The 15,423-nt window shown below is 35.5% G+C and overlaps 2 protein-coding genes across 3 annotated transcripts; both read left to right on the plus strand.

The window, feature by feature from the left end:
* The first annotated feature begins 348 nt into the window (after window positions 1-348).
* LOC124175459 (chitooligosaccharidolytic beta-N-acetylglucosaminidase) lies at window positions 349-6,862 on the plus strand. Of its 2 annotated transcripts, none has more exons than XM_046555736.1 (8): window positions 349-1,077; window positions 1,315-1,455; window positions 1,790-1,982; window positions 2,757-3,000; window positions 3,344-3,668; window positions 4,372-4,699; window positions 4,788-5,195; window positions 6,085-6,862. In XM_046555736.1, exons 2-8 carry the CDS (start codon window positions 1,385-1,387, stop codon window positions 6,328-6,330), a joined length of 1,815 nt encoding a protein of 604 aa, XP_046411692.1. In that variant the 5' UTR covers window positions 349-1,077; window positions 1,315-1,384; the 3' UTR covers window positions 6,331-6,862. The 2 variants fall into 2 exon arrangements, with proteins under 2 accessions (XP_046411692.1, XP_046411693.1); XM_046555737.1 differs by having other exon boundaries at window positions 1,347-1,455.
* A 2,618-nt stretch (window positions 6,863-9,480) lies between these two features.
* On the plus strand, window positions 9,481-15,213 carry LOC124174921 (ER membrane protein complex subunit 8/9 homolog). Its single transcript, XM_046554574.1, has 5 exons — window positions 9,481-9,860; window positions 10,049-10,125; window positions 10,557-10,626; window positions 10,897-10,991; window positions 11,076-15,213. The coding sequence occupies exons 1-5, from the start codon at window positions 9,651-9,653 to the stop codon at window positions 11,248-11,250; spliced, it is 627 nt and encodes a 208-aa protein (XP_046410530.1). The 5' UTR covers window positions 9,481-9,650; the 3' UTR covers window positions 11,251-15,213.
* Window positions 15,214-15,423: the final 210 nt, after the last annotated feature.

Genomic DNA, 15,423 nt, shown 5'->3' on the forward strand with positions numbered 1-15,423 from the left:
TAAAGTCGACATACACGTTTCAAACATAGTTTCAGAAATTTTTATAAATAATGTCACTCCTCTTGCCGTCGATCTTTTTCCATTTACCGGGCAAAATCAAGCCCTGAGTGTAACAAACAAGAGAAATGCAAAGTCAGACAATCCGAGTCTGCGGTTATCATATTTCCGCATAATTGTCAGTTCGTATCGCACAAAGTTGCGAGTGAAATCACTTCGCATTAACTATCTTGCATTCGAAGTCAAAGCCTCTCACCGGCGAGGAAACAACGTTATTCTATCTATCTGTGTGACATACACGCACACTTAGTCGGTATTTAAAAGTTGATTACCCTACGTGAAACGGTCTTCGCGTGCAGTCGTGCTCGGCGAGCGAACATCGCCGGTCGATGATCGCGATCCGAATTCCGTGATAATATGCCGGACTGAAATACGAGATCTGTCCGTTTGAATTTAAAGTAGAAACAGCTTTACGTGTTCCTCGCGTGCGTGCTGCTCTAGCGATAAGTGTGCGTCTTATCGATTTAATGATGTCAAATGTGAACGTACGTACATCATTTGTACGCATCCCCGGACTCATTTGGCGATAAACATATACCAACGGCCGAACTGCTTTGTCTGTTCAGTGTTCACTCTCGGAATATATTTCACCTCCAGTGACGATTTACACACTCGTACTGTCGCAGAGGCTGGTGGAAATTGCCTATTTTTCTAACAAGGGTGTAAAGTGTTACGAACAATATTATTCGTCCCACGTAGGCGTAAAACAGGATCTTATGATCCGGTCGCGGGCGTAAAATCGCGTTTTCGGTCTGCTACAACGAAAAGAAAATTACGCGTACAAGTCGAGAAGTGAATTGTACTGTCAACCTTCACCTGCTGTGTTTAGTTGTGTAATCGAGTGAAACGTCAACAGCAGTGGGTTGAATTTATTGATACAAGTGGATCGGTTTAGTGTGTCGGAAACAATGTCTGTTAATGTGGAACATTTTTTCTTTACGAAATGTTAACGACACGGTGTACAAGTCAATTTCACTTCACTTACATATCTTCAGTTCTCGGCCATTATACGCTAAAACGGTAAATTTTATAGATCTTTGAACATTTTTAGATAATATTAAAGCGATGCCAAGTTTTGATAGGTTTTCGCATTGACAAAATTAAGAATTTTAATTTAGATTTAGCTTCGTTTAGATTTCTTACACAAGAATTATTTATTATTTAAGTGAAAACGAGATGTTTTTCTGTGAACAGAAAGCAAGATTATTAAACGACGAAAAAGGAGGCGATATTAAACATCACAAAATTTTCTTCCAGCTGTTTTATTGTTCGGTTTCTTTATAACGCAGCGTTCTTAATTACTGTGTTGTGAGGACGTGAGGACAAAATGAGGTGCTTATTCTATTGGATGTTGGTGACAGTTTCACTGATTGAGGTGAACGCACGGTTGCAGAAAACGTAAGTACCGATGATATGCATTTGAATCAGTTCGTTTTTTTCGATTATATACCCTTGATGTGAATTTTTTTTTTTTTTATGGCAAACAAATAGTGATAATTAGGTCGTGGAATGAAAAATTTCATTAGGTCCGTCAAACCTATAATTTTTTCAATTATTCCAACGTTAACGGACACAAAAATGGGCAAAACAAGTAGCAAGAAATTTCTCGTACTGACCAACTACTCCAGATCATGTTATGTACTTGTAATTTTACTGTACAACACGACCGAATCAATCGAATTAGTAGGTAGATAAATTACACAATAAAGATTAACGCAATGCAAACTTTCAGCTTCTATCGGTCGTTCAAATGCCAGGATCGTAAATGCTCCAGGACTCTGCGTCCGCTTGCGGAACCTCCGCGTATTGGAATATCCTTGGAAGTCCTAGAGGAACATTCAACTTTGGCCGCCTGCCGACTAGTCTGCGATCCTTTTGCTGCCCTATGGCCAATTCCAACAGGCCTTACCACCCTGGGGAATAAAGTGAGATATTAAATAAAAAAGTAAAGCTAGAAACCGAAGAACATTGTGATAATCCAAATCGGCTGTCATTAATCCGAATTGAAGATTCCTCGACCTCCGATGGCGAGTAATAATCGAATTTTCAGGATTCCTAATTGCGGTATTAATCCTTATTCAGAGGAGTTTCTGTGATTCTTCTGAAATTTATTGACGCTGGAAATCTATATATTTTTCCATTACTTATTTGTGATATTCTGTCATAGTTGTGTCATTTGGTAGGGAACTTTCGTCAAGTGTCTTCAATTATCTGCGATTGATATAGATTATGACTTGAGTATCGAGGAAACTAGCGAATTTACAATAAATTTCAATAAAATTCAGAGCCTATGTGAAAAACTATAAATAAATCAAACGATTTCATCCCTTTGATACACATGGAACGGGTATTTTACTTATCTATTTGTGCAATAATTGCGAAGCTTTTATCAGAAATAAAAACAAAAAAGTTATGCGATACTAACGAAGTTGAAGGACAATCCAATTGGATAGGAAATTTCTTTTTTTTTCTCCAGTTAGACTAGTTGAACATCAAAACGAGCTTTTCTACTATTAGTTTTCGTTCGAATAAAAGAGTAATTAAACCCAGTAACATTCAATTAATCTTTTTGCTACAAACATGTTTAATAAAAGTTAGCAAAAATATGAATTTATCTGCTATCAAGTTTGTCAAAGTTCAAAGATAAGAAGAGTTCCAGATTCACGGTATCTGCTTTATTTGGTACAATGTTTGTGCAGTACACGGAAATCCATCCGTCCCAATTCAAATTCGTGACGTCAGCCATCCCAGAAGGAGTGAAAAGCTTTGTCGACGAGGTGACCGGAATTTTTACGCACAACCTTCAGAGCTTTTGCGACAGTGAATACTTGGCTAAGAATGGCACCTCGATCGCAGTCACTCTCAGTGTCAATTCTTCGGACCTCACTCTTGATTGGCTCACCCTTGAATCGTACTCCTTGGATTTGCGCTTCGACGATTCAGGTATGTGAAAAATTTCAATGCTCGAATAAATCTCGAAATGTTTTGTTCACTCAAAAGTCGAGGATCGAGATACGTTATAATACGAAGAAGGAAATCAGAAAAAGATGGGGAAGGCACAACCGAAAAGGCGTACATCAATTCCATTATACTAAAATCCACCTCTTGATAGTCAAATGATTGAATATTTTTTTTTCTGTTTTTTATTGATAAAAGAATTACTGGTAAAAATGGAGTGTTTTTTTTTTTTTTGATTCAATCCGTTCGAAAATCTTGAATAAAATGGTATAAAACTTCTCAAGGTCGACTCACCGACTTACGAATGATATCAATTAATTTTAATTAGGCAGCAAAGGCGAGGCCAGACTGACGGCTCAAACTGTATATGGTCTTAGACACGGGTTAGAAACATTGCTACAGCTAACAGCGCCAGTTATAATGCAGGGAGGCATCCGAGGCCTGGTTATCATCACCTCGGCGAACATAAAAGATGCCCCAGAGTTCGTGCACAGAGGACTAACGCTGGATACTTCCCGGAACTTTGTGACGGTTCCGGACATCCTCAGAACTATCGACGGTCTTTCATCCTGTAAAATGAACGTTTTACACTGGCACGTGACCGACTCCCAGAGCTTTCCTATCGAGATAAAACGCGTTCCTGCCATGACGCAGTGAGCCCATTTGAATTTTCAGCTACTAAGATTCTTTGAGATGCGCCATTCGATCAGTTTGGTTGTAAAGTGATAAGATCGAGAGGGAACTTGATTGTTGTCCTGTTAAAAATTTTTGGGAGCATGATTCCAGGACAGGACGTTTGAATCAAAAGGATGAAAAATTTGCTATCACTTTGTGAAACTTTGAAAACGATTTCCACTAAATTCATCACAAGCAATCGTCTAGATTTTGATCCGACAGAGTTGGAATCACAATTCAGAATACTCGAAATCTCTCGGAAATATTTTTTCAAACGATTGCAGAAAAAAAAAATCACATCATAAATGAAACAGACTCGTTTTTCTGGTTTCTTTTTAGTTGACAATATCAGGTGAGAGTGATTGTATTAAATGCTAGTTACCTCCATCATGAAACAAAAACGAGTCATCCGTCATAATTATACTAGAAGTTATTTGAAATTCCTGTGAACGGCTACTTATTGAATAGTCACCCAACGATCCTCAACTGAAGCTTGGTGGTGTTATCATGATAAAATAATAGGAGCCAAGTAAACTGAGACTAACTGATCAATCCCAGTTTTCACAAAGGCTTAAAATCAAATGAAAGTGTCATTCAAATCCAAAATTCAAAATTACCGATAGATAATAGTGTTGTTGAACTTGACTTCATGAGTACAGTTTTTTCCACACTGACTTCCAGATACGGTGCCTACAGTCAGGCAAAAATCTACTCAACCGAGGACGTGAAGTTGATATTGAAGTACGGGAAGGCAAGAGGCGTCAGGGTGATCCCGGAGCTTGACATGCCAGCACACAGTGGAGCGGGATGGGAATGGGGTGAAGAAGCTGGCCTCGGTCGACTGGGAGTTTGCATAGGCTCACAGCCTTGGCAAGAGTTCTGCATTCAGCCACCCTGTGGCCAACTCAACCCTACAAACGCTAACCTCTACAATGTCCTTCGAGAAATTTATAAGGACATTATAGACCTTTGGGGCCCCAGTGAGATCTTCCACATGGGAGGAGACGAGGTGCACTCTCTGCCTCATCGTCATTGCATATCGAGACTATGGCAGTAGGTTGCCTCAGAATTGACACCTTCTTTCTGATTGTACACAGGTTTTCATACCCTGCTGGAACTCGACGAAAGAAATCACAGACGCGATGTTGAGCCGAGGCTTAGGCCAAGAAGTCGACGACTTTCTGCAGCTTTGGTCCGAATTCCAAGCGTCCTTACTTAACGTCGTCAATGAGGAGAGAGGCAAGGCAGGTGGTAGAAACGTAAGCACGATTCTTTGGTCCTCGTACCTCACCAGTCCAGAAGTGATCGAAAAGTATTTGGACAAGAACCGATATGTTATTCAAACCTGGGTCGAATCTTCGTCTCCGATACCCCGCCAGCTCCTTAATCTTGGATACCAGATCATCGTCAGCACAAAGAACACTTGGTACCTTGACCACGGCTTTTGGGGTAATACCAAATACCACACATGGAGGGACGTATACAAGAATCGTATACCCAAAACGGTAGGTGTTTTTGTATTTTTTGTCGAGGTGATTACTGGTTTGTGATTTTTGAGAAGACAGTTAGGCATTCTTCAAGGCGTTCTCAGTATACAGTTTTGTGTACGTGTAAAGTATCAAGTTGACCATAGTACCAGTCTCAAATTTATGTAAGTAGTGTAAGTGCAGATACTGTGAATATGTAGACAACTTGATTACAACCTTATCTCGGTTCAATGTTCAGATAAGGTATACCTATTTGAAGCACCTATACTTATTAGATGTGACATAGTATCAATACAGGCTGACACTAGAAAAACTGACAACTACAGTGGCGTAATAATTTTTTTCAATATATTTCACTAATTAGCGTGCGTTCATTATATACTAAGATAATGCTATGATGCCGTGAGAAATTTTAAGTTACGGTTTGAATTTTTAGAAGAAGTGAAGGAAAAGAAATAGAATTTATATTTATAAGGGGGTCCCCTTGTTGAAACCCCGATCAAAGGTACTACTAATTTCCTACTATTCTACAAACTATTGTAGAATAGGAGTCGAAAACACGATAGAACAAAATAGAATATGATAAAAAAAATCTCAAATTTGCTCAGGGATTTTAATCCAGGGTGTGATTAATTTTGCGGAATGGACCAAATGCAGATCGAGACTGTTGGTGAACAGATTTGAGCAGCCTTCGGGTCACTTTAACTGCACTTGACGTACGACTTCACCAACTGTCTTTAGTTTTTAATCACGGTGTACCTATTTTAGAAAAAACTCAACAACTTACGATATTGAATATTGTTTCTGACAAGTGACAACATTTTCACTTCGACACATCACTGGTTAATTTTTAAATATATTTAATGAAGGCGTTACCACTGCAATGTTTTTTCTTTTCTAACGAAAGGACAAAGTGTTGGGTGGCGAAGTAGCATCGTGGGGAGAATACGTCGATAGCGGATCTCTGGACCCAAGACTTTGGCCACGCACAGCTGCAGTCGCGGAACGACTTTGGAGTAATCCAATCCGCATGTCGACCGCCAAAGTGGAACCCCGACTTCACGGACATAGGGACCGTCTGACGATCCGAGGTATTAATTCGGATGCTATGGCACCCGAATGGTGCGCGCAGCATGATGCAGAGTGCCAATGAAACATTAAGATGCCGGAAATAAAGTCGACAATGAATATTGCGAGCCAAAGTGTGGGCGTGAAGAGAGCAACATGGCGTCACACTGAACAATCAGCTGATTGTTTCAGCCCCAGTTTAAGCTGAATTGCACGAATATTGGTTAACAGAAAACTCCGTGCTAGCACTTGCACTTTTCTTTCGACACATTGGGTTGGTAAATACATAAATAAATGCGTTATAAAGTGACTTTTACTATCAAACCCACCCAGGTTCGCCGTTAGGTGATTTTCTGCCGTCAAATGGCGTCTACAAATATTTTGTATGCTAGTAAATCATATCCGTAAGTCAAAAATGAGGAAATTGCTGGACCAACAATCGATCTACATGATTCGTTAATGTATTGGCACTGCAAGCAGGGAAATTTGCATTAATTCAATTTCATTTTTTGACATGTACGAGATTAATCCAATACTGTGATGTATGTATGAAGGTTCTGTGTTTTCAGAATACAGCCCTTTATGTTCATTTTCATAAATATACAATATACTTTACAGATTCTGTGTTTACAGAAATCAATCCTTCGTGTTTATTTTATAGATAGATCATTGTGTCGTATACTTTGAATGATTTCCGGCTAGATAAATCACCTACGTAAAGTATACGGTTTGAAGTTCAATTCAAAATCTGTACCTGTTTGATCATTTTATTTCATGACATCGCGATAAAGAATCTACGCCGATGTCTCAGATTGGCTTTATAATTTTTTGTATGAAAGTACACGACGAAAAACGTAATCACAATTTTTTTCAGAATTTTTCGTCTCTCAACATTTGAAGTATGATATGATCAGAAAAGTCTTCTAAAATGTAACCAAACTTTTGACATCTATTTGAAAATGGAGATTTCATAAATTCAAATAATAAATCAGAAAAATTAAGTACAAAAAATTATTATTGGATTGCATTTTTGACATAAGAATGAACATAAAACCTAATTATATTATCTCTCTCCATAGATATTTTTCGGCCCACATCACAATGAACTTTTATGTTCATTCTTATGTCAAAAATGCAATCCAATAATAATAATTTTTTTATCCTTAATCATTTTTCTTATTCATCTTTTGAAGTTATGAAACCGCCATCTTCTTTCTAGTAGGTATCAAAACTTTCATTATATTTTATAAGATCTTTCTGAATATTTTCAGATAATAGAGAGTGATTTTTTTCAAGTTTTCAAACCATACTTGAGATACGCTGGCGTGAAAAATTGTGAAAAAAATTGATTGAATTTTTCGTCATGTACTTTCATACAAAAAATTATAAACCCAATTTCAGACATCGGCGTAGAATTTTGATCGTGATGTAATGAAATGCCTCATATACAAATTCAATGTTTATCAGTTTCTACGATAAGCATCGCTACTTGTGATGGATCCAGAGTGGTGCAATCGAATCGACGTTTTGTTCCACTGATAAAAGAGTTACACTCAACTCTTATTTATCTATACCTGCGATTCGCGGGTATGCTCGAAATATTTTATTATGGATTGACCTGAGGTATTTGAATTGAATATCAACATACTAGATGGATACGTATAACTACAGAAGCTACAAGTTTTCGTTCTGTAAAGATCAGTGAATAACAGCCTAATTTACTTGTTAAGATTTGTAAATTTCTTTCAAATTCGCTATTCAATATTAACATCGTTATAAACATTATGTGTTGAAATGTGCATAATTAACTTTTAAACTTCATTTCGATTTAACACAAGAATTTTAACGCATATGAGATGCCCCGATTGCAACCGTTATTTCCAATACTATGTACAAAGTTATTCTACGTATAGTTAATATTAACGTATAATATAGTCACACAGATAATGTTTGAGCGAAATAATTTGGTTTAGGTTAAAAAATTTTCATGATCTTCGTATGTGTGACAATTTTGAAATTGCTGGTATCGGGAGCAGTAGAAAGTATGTTTGATTATAATTTTTGGCCTTTTTAGTGAAGACATACTAATATAAATACCTGATTATGCATTGTGATGGCATTAACATTTTGCGACATTTATACAGCATTGGGGGCTGTTAGGATACTGATTTGAAATGGCAAACATCATATCGGACAATTATTATCTTCCTTGAAAAAAATATTTTACGTTTAACGACGTTCAACAATTTTACTGTTTTCTGAAATTCATTCGAAGAATCTGAAAATCTAGGACTGTTAATTGGAAATGTGGAAAATTGCAGAAAGTGAAATAGTGAGATGAAGTATTGGGACAGCGCGCAATCGATTTCTCTCGAAAAAATGCGTCGATAGAGTGTATCAAAGAATTGATTCAAGTATTTTTCAAAATCGGCCAAATTTTGACTGAAACAAGCCTTTGCTTTTTTTTTATACGATTTTCAAAGCTCGAAACTTTTCGTCTTAGAATCGTTTTGCAGAAATATTTTTCGACTAATTGAACCCTCAGGAATGCAGAAAAGACATCAAAACGAGCGTAGAACCAACAGCAGAGGAATTATGAACGATATTTTACGTTTTTCGGCTGTAACTTTTGAAACGTTGCTTGCAGCGTACTTCGTAGAACTGGTCTATAAGCTCTATAAGTAGCTGTTCGACATATAAGAAAATAATCCAATTCATTCTCGTTATTCTAGAATCATAACACATGTAATGCATGGAAATGAATCAAGTGCTGATATATTTTTTATTATTGTTTATTGTTCATAAGGAAGCCCCTGAACACCCCGCAATATTTTTAGTATAAACTATACGCGGTAATAAACGTACGAAAAGACATCTTAATTATGCACGACTGCACGATTCTAGAATAATGAGAATGAATTAAATTATTTTCCTACCTCGAAAAACTACTCCCGTTTATTCGATCTTCTTCACGCTCATTCATTTTCTCCTTTTGTTCACACTTCCAATTAACAATCCTAGATTTTTCAATTCTTAAGGCAAAAACGCAACTGAGAACCACTGATTCAATTACGTAATTCAGACTCACACAATTCGCCGTTGCGTCGGTATTCATTTTCATGAACGTCTTTTTGCCGCCGCAGTCGCGTCGACTTGACGCCCGTGTAAATTCAGCCTAATTCGTCACTGACAGTTATTGGTTATGAAGAACATTCACTTACCAGCGGAGTCGGTAACTTGGTCGGTAATTCATGAAACTGCTATTACTCCCCTCAGGAAAAATAACCCAGGGCTAACTTCAGGTGCATATTTTCAGTCATACGTAGCTAGTTGTCAAGTGTCAGTGGTCGAGCATAGTCTGTGTTTTAGAGCTCTTCGTGAGTAAAACAACCGAAGAACGCGAGCATGGCAGAGGTTAGATTTTCGGTGCGTGCTTATAGCAAGATAGTTTTACACGCAGCGAAATATCCCCACTGTGCAGTAAACGGTTTGCTACTAGCGGAGCAGAAGCCGAGGGATGCCTCCAGATCGAAAGAACTCTACATCGTCGATGTCGTGCCCCTTTTTCACCTCTGTCTCCATGTATCGCCGATGGCCGAAGTCGCCTTGACTATGGTTATTTTACCTACCTTCATTGTTATTTATCATTCACGTATCAGCTATTCGTATACGTGGCACAGGTCCGCGGTTACTTGACTCGCAATTAGAACTGCAAAGTTCATATTTGAATTCAGTATTTTTCACATAACAATGATGATCTTTTATAATTTCTAACTTGTAACATTGTTTCTTGGTTACTGCAGGTCGATCAAGTCGCTGCTCACCAAGGTCTGTTAATTGCTGGTTACTATTTGGCTAACGAGAATTTATTCGATTTGAGGTACGTATTGCCAGCTTTGAAAAGTCCATTGAAACTGGATATTTGATATGTCGCACCTGAAGTTCCAACCCATCAATCTTATCTGTAAAACTTGACCGATCACTAACAATAAGTTCCAATACCAAACTGATATGGGTCAATGTGATATTCAACCTGAAGTATGTTTCTTATTCATAGATAGCTTGCCAAGTTCCAATTATACTGAAAAAAATTATCAGAGCTTAGTATTAGTGATAACTTCAGGTAATTCGACCTAAGACAAATTATAAATCGAAAAACCAGTCAAAAAATAATGTCGACCCCTATTTCTGAAGCCTCGTCGTGTGTTTCGATTGTCCTAATCGAACTGAAAAGAACAAGTCTTATATTTGTGTTCATCGCAACAATAAATGATCCTTTCTATATATCAAATGTTGGTGTGATTTTTTTAGCGTGGACAAGCCAGCTCACAGAATAGCTGACAAAATAGCGGAGAGCTATGCTTCTGCCTTATTAGTTGTGGTGAGTATGCAGGAAATTGGCAATTGTGACAATCTGACCCAATTTAGATATCCTTTGGTTCAGTTGTCATTTCTATTTCCTTGTAGAATATAAGATATTTTTGTGAATTCTATTATAAATTTTGACAATCATCAGAAGATAAGATATTTCTTATTATAAAAGAAAACCAGTTTTGGTACGTATCATGAAAATTTTAAATGCGATATTACATGCCCAATAAGTTGTACAGCAGAAGGGAAAGACATTTTGAAAAGACTTTAAAAATTATAGGTCGACAACAGGAAAGTTACGCTTCGCATGGAAGAAAATCCTTTGAGAGTTTCACAAAATGTAGATGGAAAATGGAAACCTATAGAGAAAAATAAGTATGGAATATTTATTGTGTCTGATAACTAAGCATCTTGGTAATGATCAGCAAGTAATAACAAAACTCGTTATTTTACTTATAGGATAAACTTAGATAAAGATGTTCTAGAAGGAGTTTCGACGATGTTGCAAGGGCAAGATTACCGTGATCTTGTCGACTTCGACAATCATCTCGACAACATATCCCTTGATTGGCAGAACAACGAATTGAACAAAATCATTGACGAAGCAATAGAGGCTGTTGGTTTAGGTTCTTAATTCATTTGTGCGAAATAGTGCCTCACGAAAATTCCACGGTACTGTTAATTCCCAAGAGGAAAAAGGGGAATAACTTGGAGAGTTGTTGCAAGCCTGGAAAACTGAGCAAAGTGAGGGAATTTTTCAATATACAAAAAAAAGTTTGGTGAATACGGCTGAAAATTTTTATCTGGATTCGGAATTCACGTCGATCATTGACATAATCATGAATAATGCAAGTGAATGATTCAATTTGCATGTCAATTGGTAAATTCATTCGCGTTCTGATTTGTACGACAGTCATATTTTATCTAAATATAAACAAAACATGCAACAATTTGAATATTACTCGTTCCAGCTTTGTATTCTAGAACATAACGTTATCTCACATAGGTTCTGTAAAATGAATACGCAGTTCGCCACACATTCCGTATAAATGGTACTAAAATCGTATTCAAGAAATATTCTTACTTGGAAAACATATAAAAATGATAAATTTTTCAATGAAAAATTTGTAACAACCCTGAACTTTGCACAGAATCTTTGAGTACCATAATTTTACCAATGTTATGTTCAGTGAAAAAACCTAATTTAACAAAAAAATATTCTATATTTATCTGCACCTTTAAATCTTTTGTGTCCTATTCACAAAGTCTATAATAAAACATGCAGACCTCTAAAAACCGACGTTCGAAAGACTGTTTCAATGTTGCACGTCTATTCTTACACATACGTGCATATTATGTGAGTAGGAGAAAAGACGAATTTTGATATGATTGTGAAAGAAATGTTTATTCGGTTTAAGCTTCTCACAAATGATTTTTTTGTTCATTCTACAAAATTTCAAGTTATTTGTAAGAAATTTTACAAAGGAGTTCGCTTGTATTATTTTATTTGTTTTTTTTTATTGTTGTTGTTGTTATTATTATTATTATTATTATTATTATTTTTTGTTTTGTTTGTCAGATTTTTATCACTTTTCTTTTTTTAGCAGTATACGATACATAATTAAGCCATCGGTTATTTAGTCTACTCTTTTAACTTTATAGCTATTCAGCTGTACACAAATTACCTACACCTATATCCCTCGTCTCGCCTTTCTCACACTCATTCCTCGGTTCTCCTACCTTTTTTTGTTTGGTGACATATTTCTGATTACTACGTGCCCTTGAGATTCATTTGAATCGCACACGAGTGACACAAACAGTAATAGAAATTTCAACTTTTCATTTATTCAGGTACAAAGTTCTTGAAATTTTATTTTACATCGGTATCTATGTACTCATTCACCGTACAACAACACTCACCGGTTGTTTAAAACTGCGGATCGCGCCTCTACATCTCTCATTAAAAAAAAAAAAAAAAAAATTATACTTATTATCTGTATGCTGTTTCGTAGATTTCAATTCTTTAGACTTTATCTGCTTGTAAGCACAGACTGGATATTTAATCATACCTTTTCTTAAAATACATTATTGTGAGGTTGAAACAAATGATATTTACTTTTTCTTTGTGAAAAAATTATTTTTCCTTTTCACTGGAAATAAGAAAAAGAACTTCCTTGTTTCCTCGCTTTCGAGTGCACACCATGCGGTCAAATTTTGCATGAAAACGTACGAATATGTGAGCCAATAAACAGTTTTTCACATCACCTTATTTAATCTCGCGAAAACGAGAATAGGCAAGAATAATTCTCTGCACAATTTCTTTCCAGCTCTATTTGATGGGGTGCGATAGATACGTGCAATAATTTATCACAACCATTTGTTTTCTTGCCACTCAATGCGATCTACTCTAAAATCGCCGTAGTTAATAACCTCCGATAAATTAATAATTCACTTCATGGCTTGTAGTTTGTTTCTATTTCTTTAACTTAAGATATTATAAATCAAACTGCAACTAGCCTCGTGTTCTTTGATCACTTGCACTGTTTGATTATGTTTAGCTTAAACTCGTCGTCATTGCTGTGGTATATTATCCATATACTGTCGGTAATATTTGCGATTTTATTTTTATTTATTTTAATATTTTGTTGAAAAATAGCACCCGTTAACATTAGTGTTATTCATCTATATATATATTACGTATAATATGTATATTGTTATTTTTCATACCATAACGTTATTATATATATATATATATATATATATATGTTGTATTCGTCGAAGAATTGTAATTTGGATAGTAATTTAATTTTTTTTTCTCACAATTTTTAAAAAATCTCGTCAAACTTAACAACACGATATGATCAAGCATATATGTATACATATATTATTACATATGTTTACGCACCTACTTAGAAAAGTAGGATTTAAAAAATTTCTTTAAATTTATAACCTATTTAACGTTTTTGTTGTTAGTGTCTTACTTACATTTATGTCTAGCTCTACACGTAAAAATAGTGGCATACTATTCACTAAGGCATCGATCAAGCTATCGCAGATTTTTCTGACGTCTCTATGAACTATACACAATGGTGCTACAGCTGCTTCGTGCGACATTAATATTATTCAATTTATTAACTGTTACATCGTCGTTATCATAAATATTAATTTTGAACCCTAAACTCTGTGCCTAACGTACAAATTATGTTTTCTGGCTGCAGGCTTCATTCTAAATATCTAATACTTTTCACTGCGTTTTTTCCCATGTTGTCTTGCACTTCTCATGCTTCGTTAATTCAATCGATTCTTATTCAACGGCAAATAAGCGTATATGCATAAGAAATATTCTTTGGATGATATCTGGCGAGTGCAGAATTTTCATAAATTATCACAAATTTATAATAGCTTTCTTCCGAACTCTTATCCGATCTCGATTTCGTTAGAATGAGAAACCTCGTTTTTATTACGCAGTATTTCCGAATCACTGCCCAGGAAATTTATACTTGAATACTGATTGTAAGATAATAATCCATAGTTGATCTTCGCTATAACACATTTCAAACAAATGACATAGACCTCGACAATAATCATGCGTTTAAAATATTTTACTTCACTTTACTTTTTCTTACCAAAGAAAATTCTATATTTTTATACAGTGTAATTTGAGCTTGCATTTTTGTGAAAGTGACGTGGTTTCAAACACTTTTAGTAGGTCTGACAGAACTTGGAAGAAATGCAGAAATTCGTTAACAAAATAACAGCATTGAGCCATAAAATATCATCGACACAAGTTTTTTGTTTTTATGTTGTTGAACCAGAATTTCTCTAAACGAAAACAAGAAAAATCGGTCGTCAGCTAGAAAACAAGAGATAATAAATTTTTTATAATACAATCCAGCCTCACTGAATGTTTCAGTGAATTTACACCATTCCGTTATATTTGCGCGCATTACGCATAACATTCTTGCCATCGTATCTTAAATTTCAAAATTTGTGCAAGAAATTAAAAATTTACTTATAGTACTTGTTGTACAGTTTTTTTTCTTTCTTTAAATTCGTGACTCACATATAACGGCTTAACGCTAAAAATCTATAGTATATCGATTTTGTTTATCGGCATTTCCAACTATTATATACCAATAATACACGGTCAACGATAAGAATGTTGTTTTTTAGATCTTTTAAAGCGTGCACTAAATTAGGAAAATTGAAGAAGTTTTAGCCTTCCAGAACTCACTATTTGCTAAATTTTCGAAATGAAATTTTTTATTTATACAAAATCGGATACTTTCGCGAATTTTTGATATTTCCATTGCTGCCTGAAACGTATTATGAAAAGTTACACTCCTGGTATTGAAGAACACTCATCTCGTCGAATATATTATTTGTTTAAACGTAGACACTCGAAAATTTCCAAAAATACGATTTTCATAAACCGTACCTTCTCTTCCATAATGCGTAGTGAATTTTTTTTGTTTTTTTTTTATTCTCATGTATCTGAAAGTTGAGAGTTTTTCAATAGGAAATTTTTAAAGTGAGATAAATATGATGTAGTGTCACGTGAGCTACATTTGATTTTATTTAAAAGTGCAGGGAATGAGCGATTATCTTAAAATTTCTTTCACGTATTTATCCAAAATAGTGACGGCTAATTACCGTTAACAACATATTCCATAATGGCATACAGTCACGAACGACTTTTGTACAAGAATGAAATCTTATTTAATAGCAATATTTAAAAGGCAAATATCGATATTCTATAGTTATACAAACAACTTTTTCTCAAGACATGGTCGCAAATAGTAAAAGA

This window comes from Neodiprion fabricii, chromosome 2, assembly GCF_021155785.1.
Source record: "Neodiprion fabricii isolate iyNeoFabr1 chromosome 2, iyNeoFabr1.1, whole genome shotgun sequence".
Classification (NCBI taxonomy): domain Eukaryota; kingdom Metazoa; phylum Arthropoda; class Insecta; order Hymenoptera; family Diprionidae; genus Neodiprion; species Neodiprion fabricii.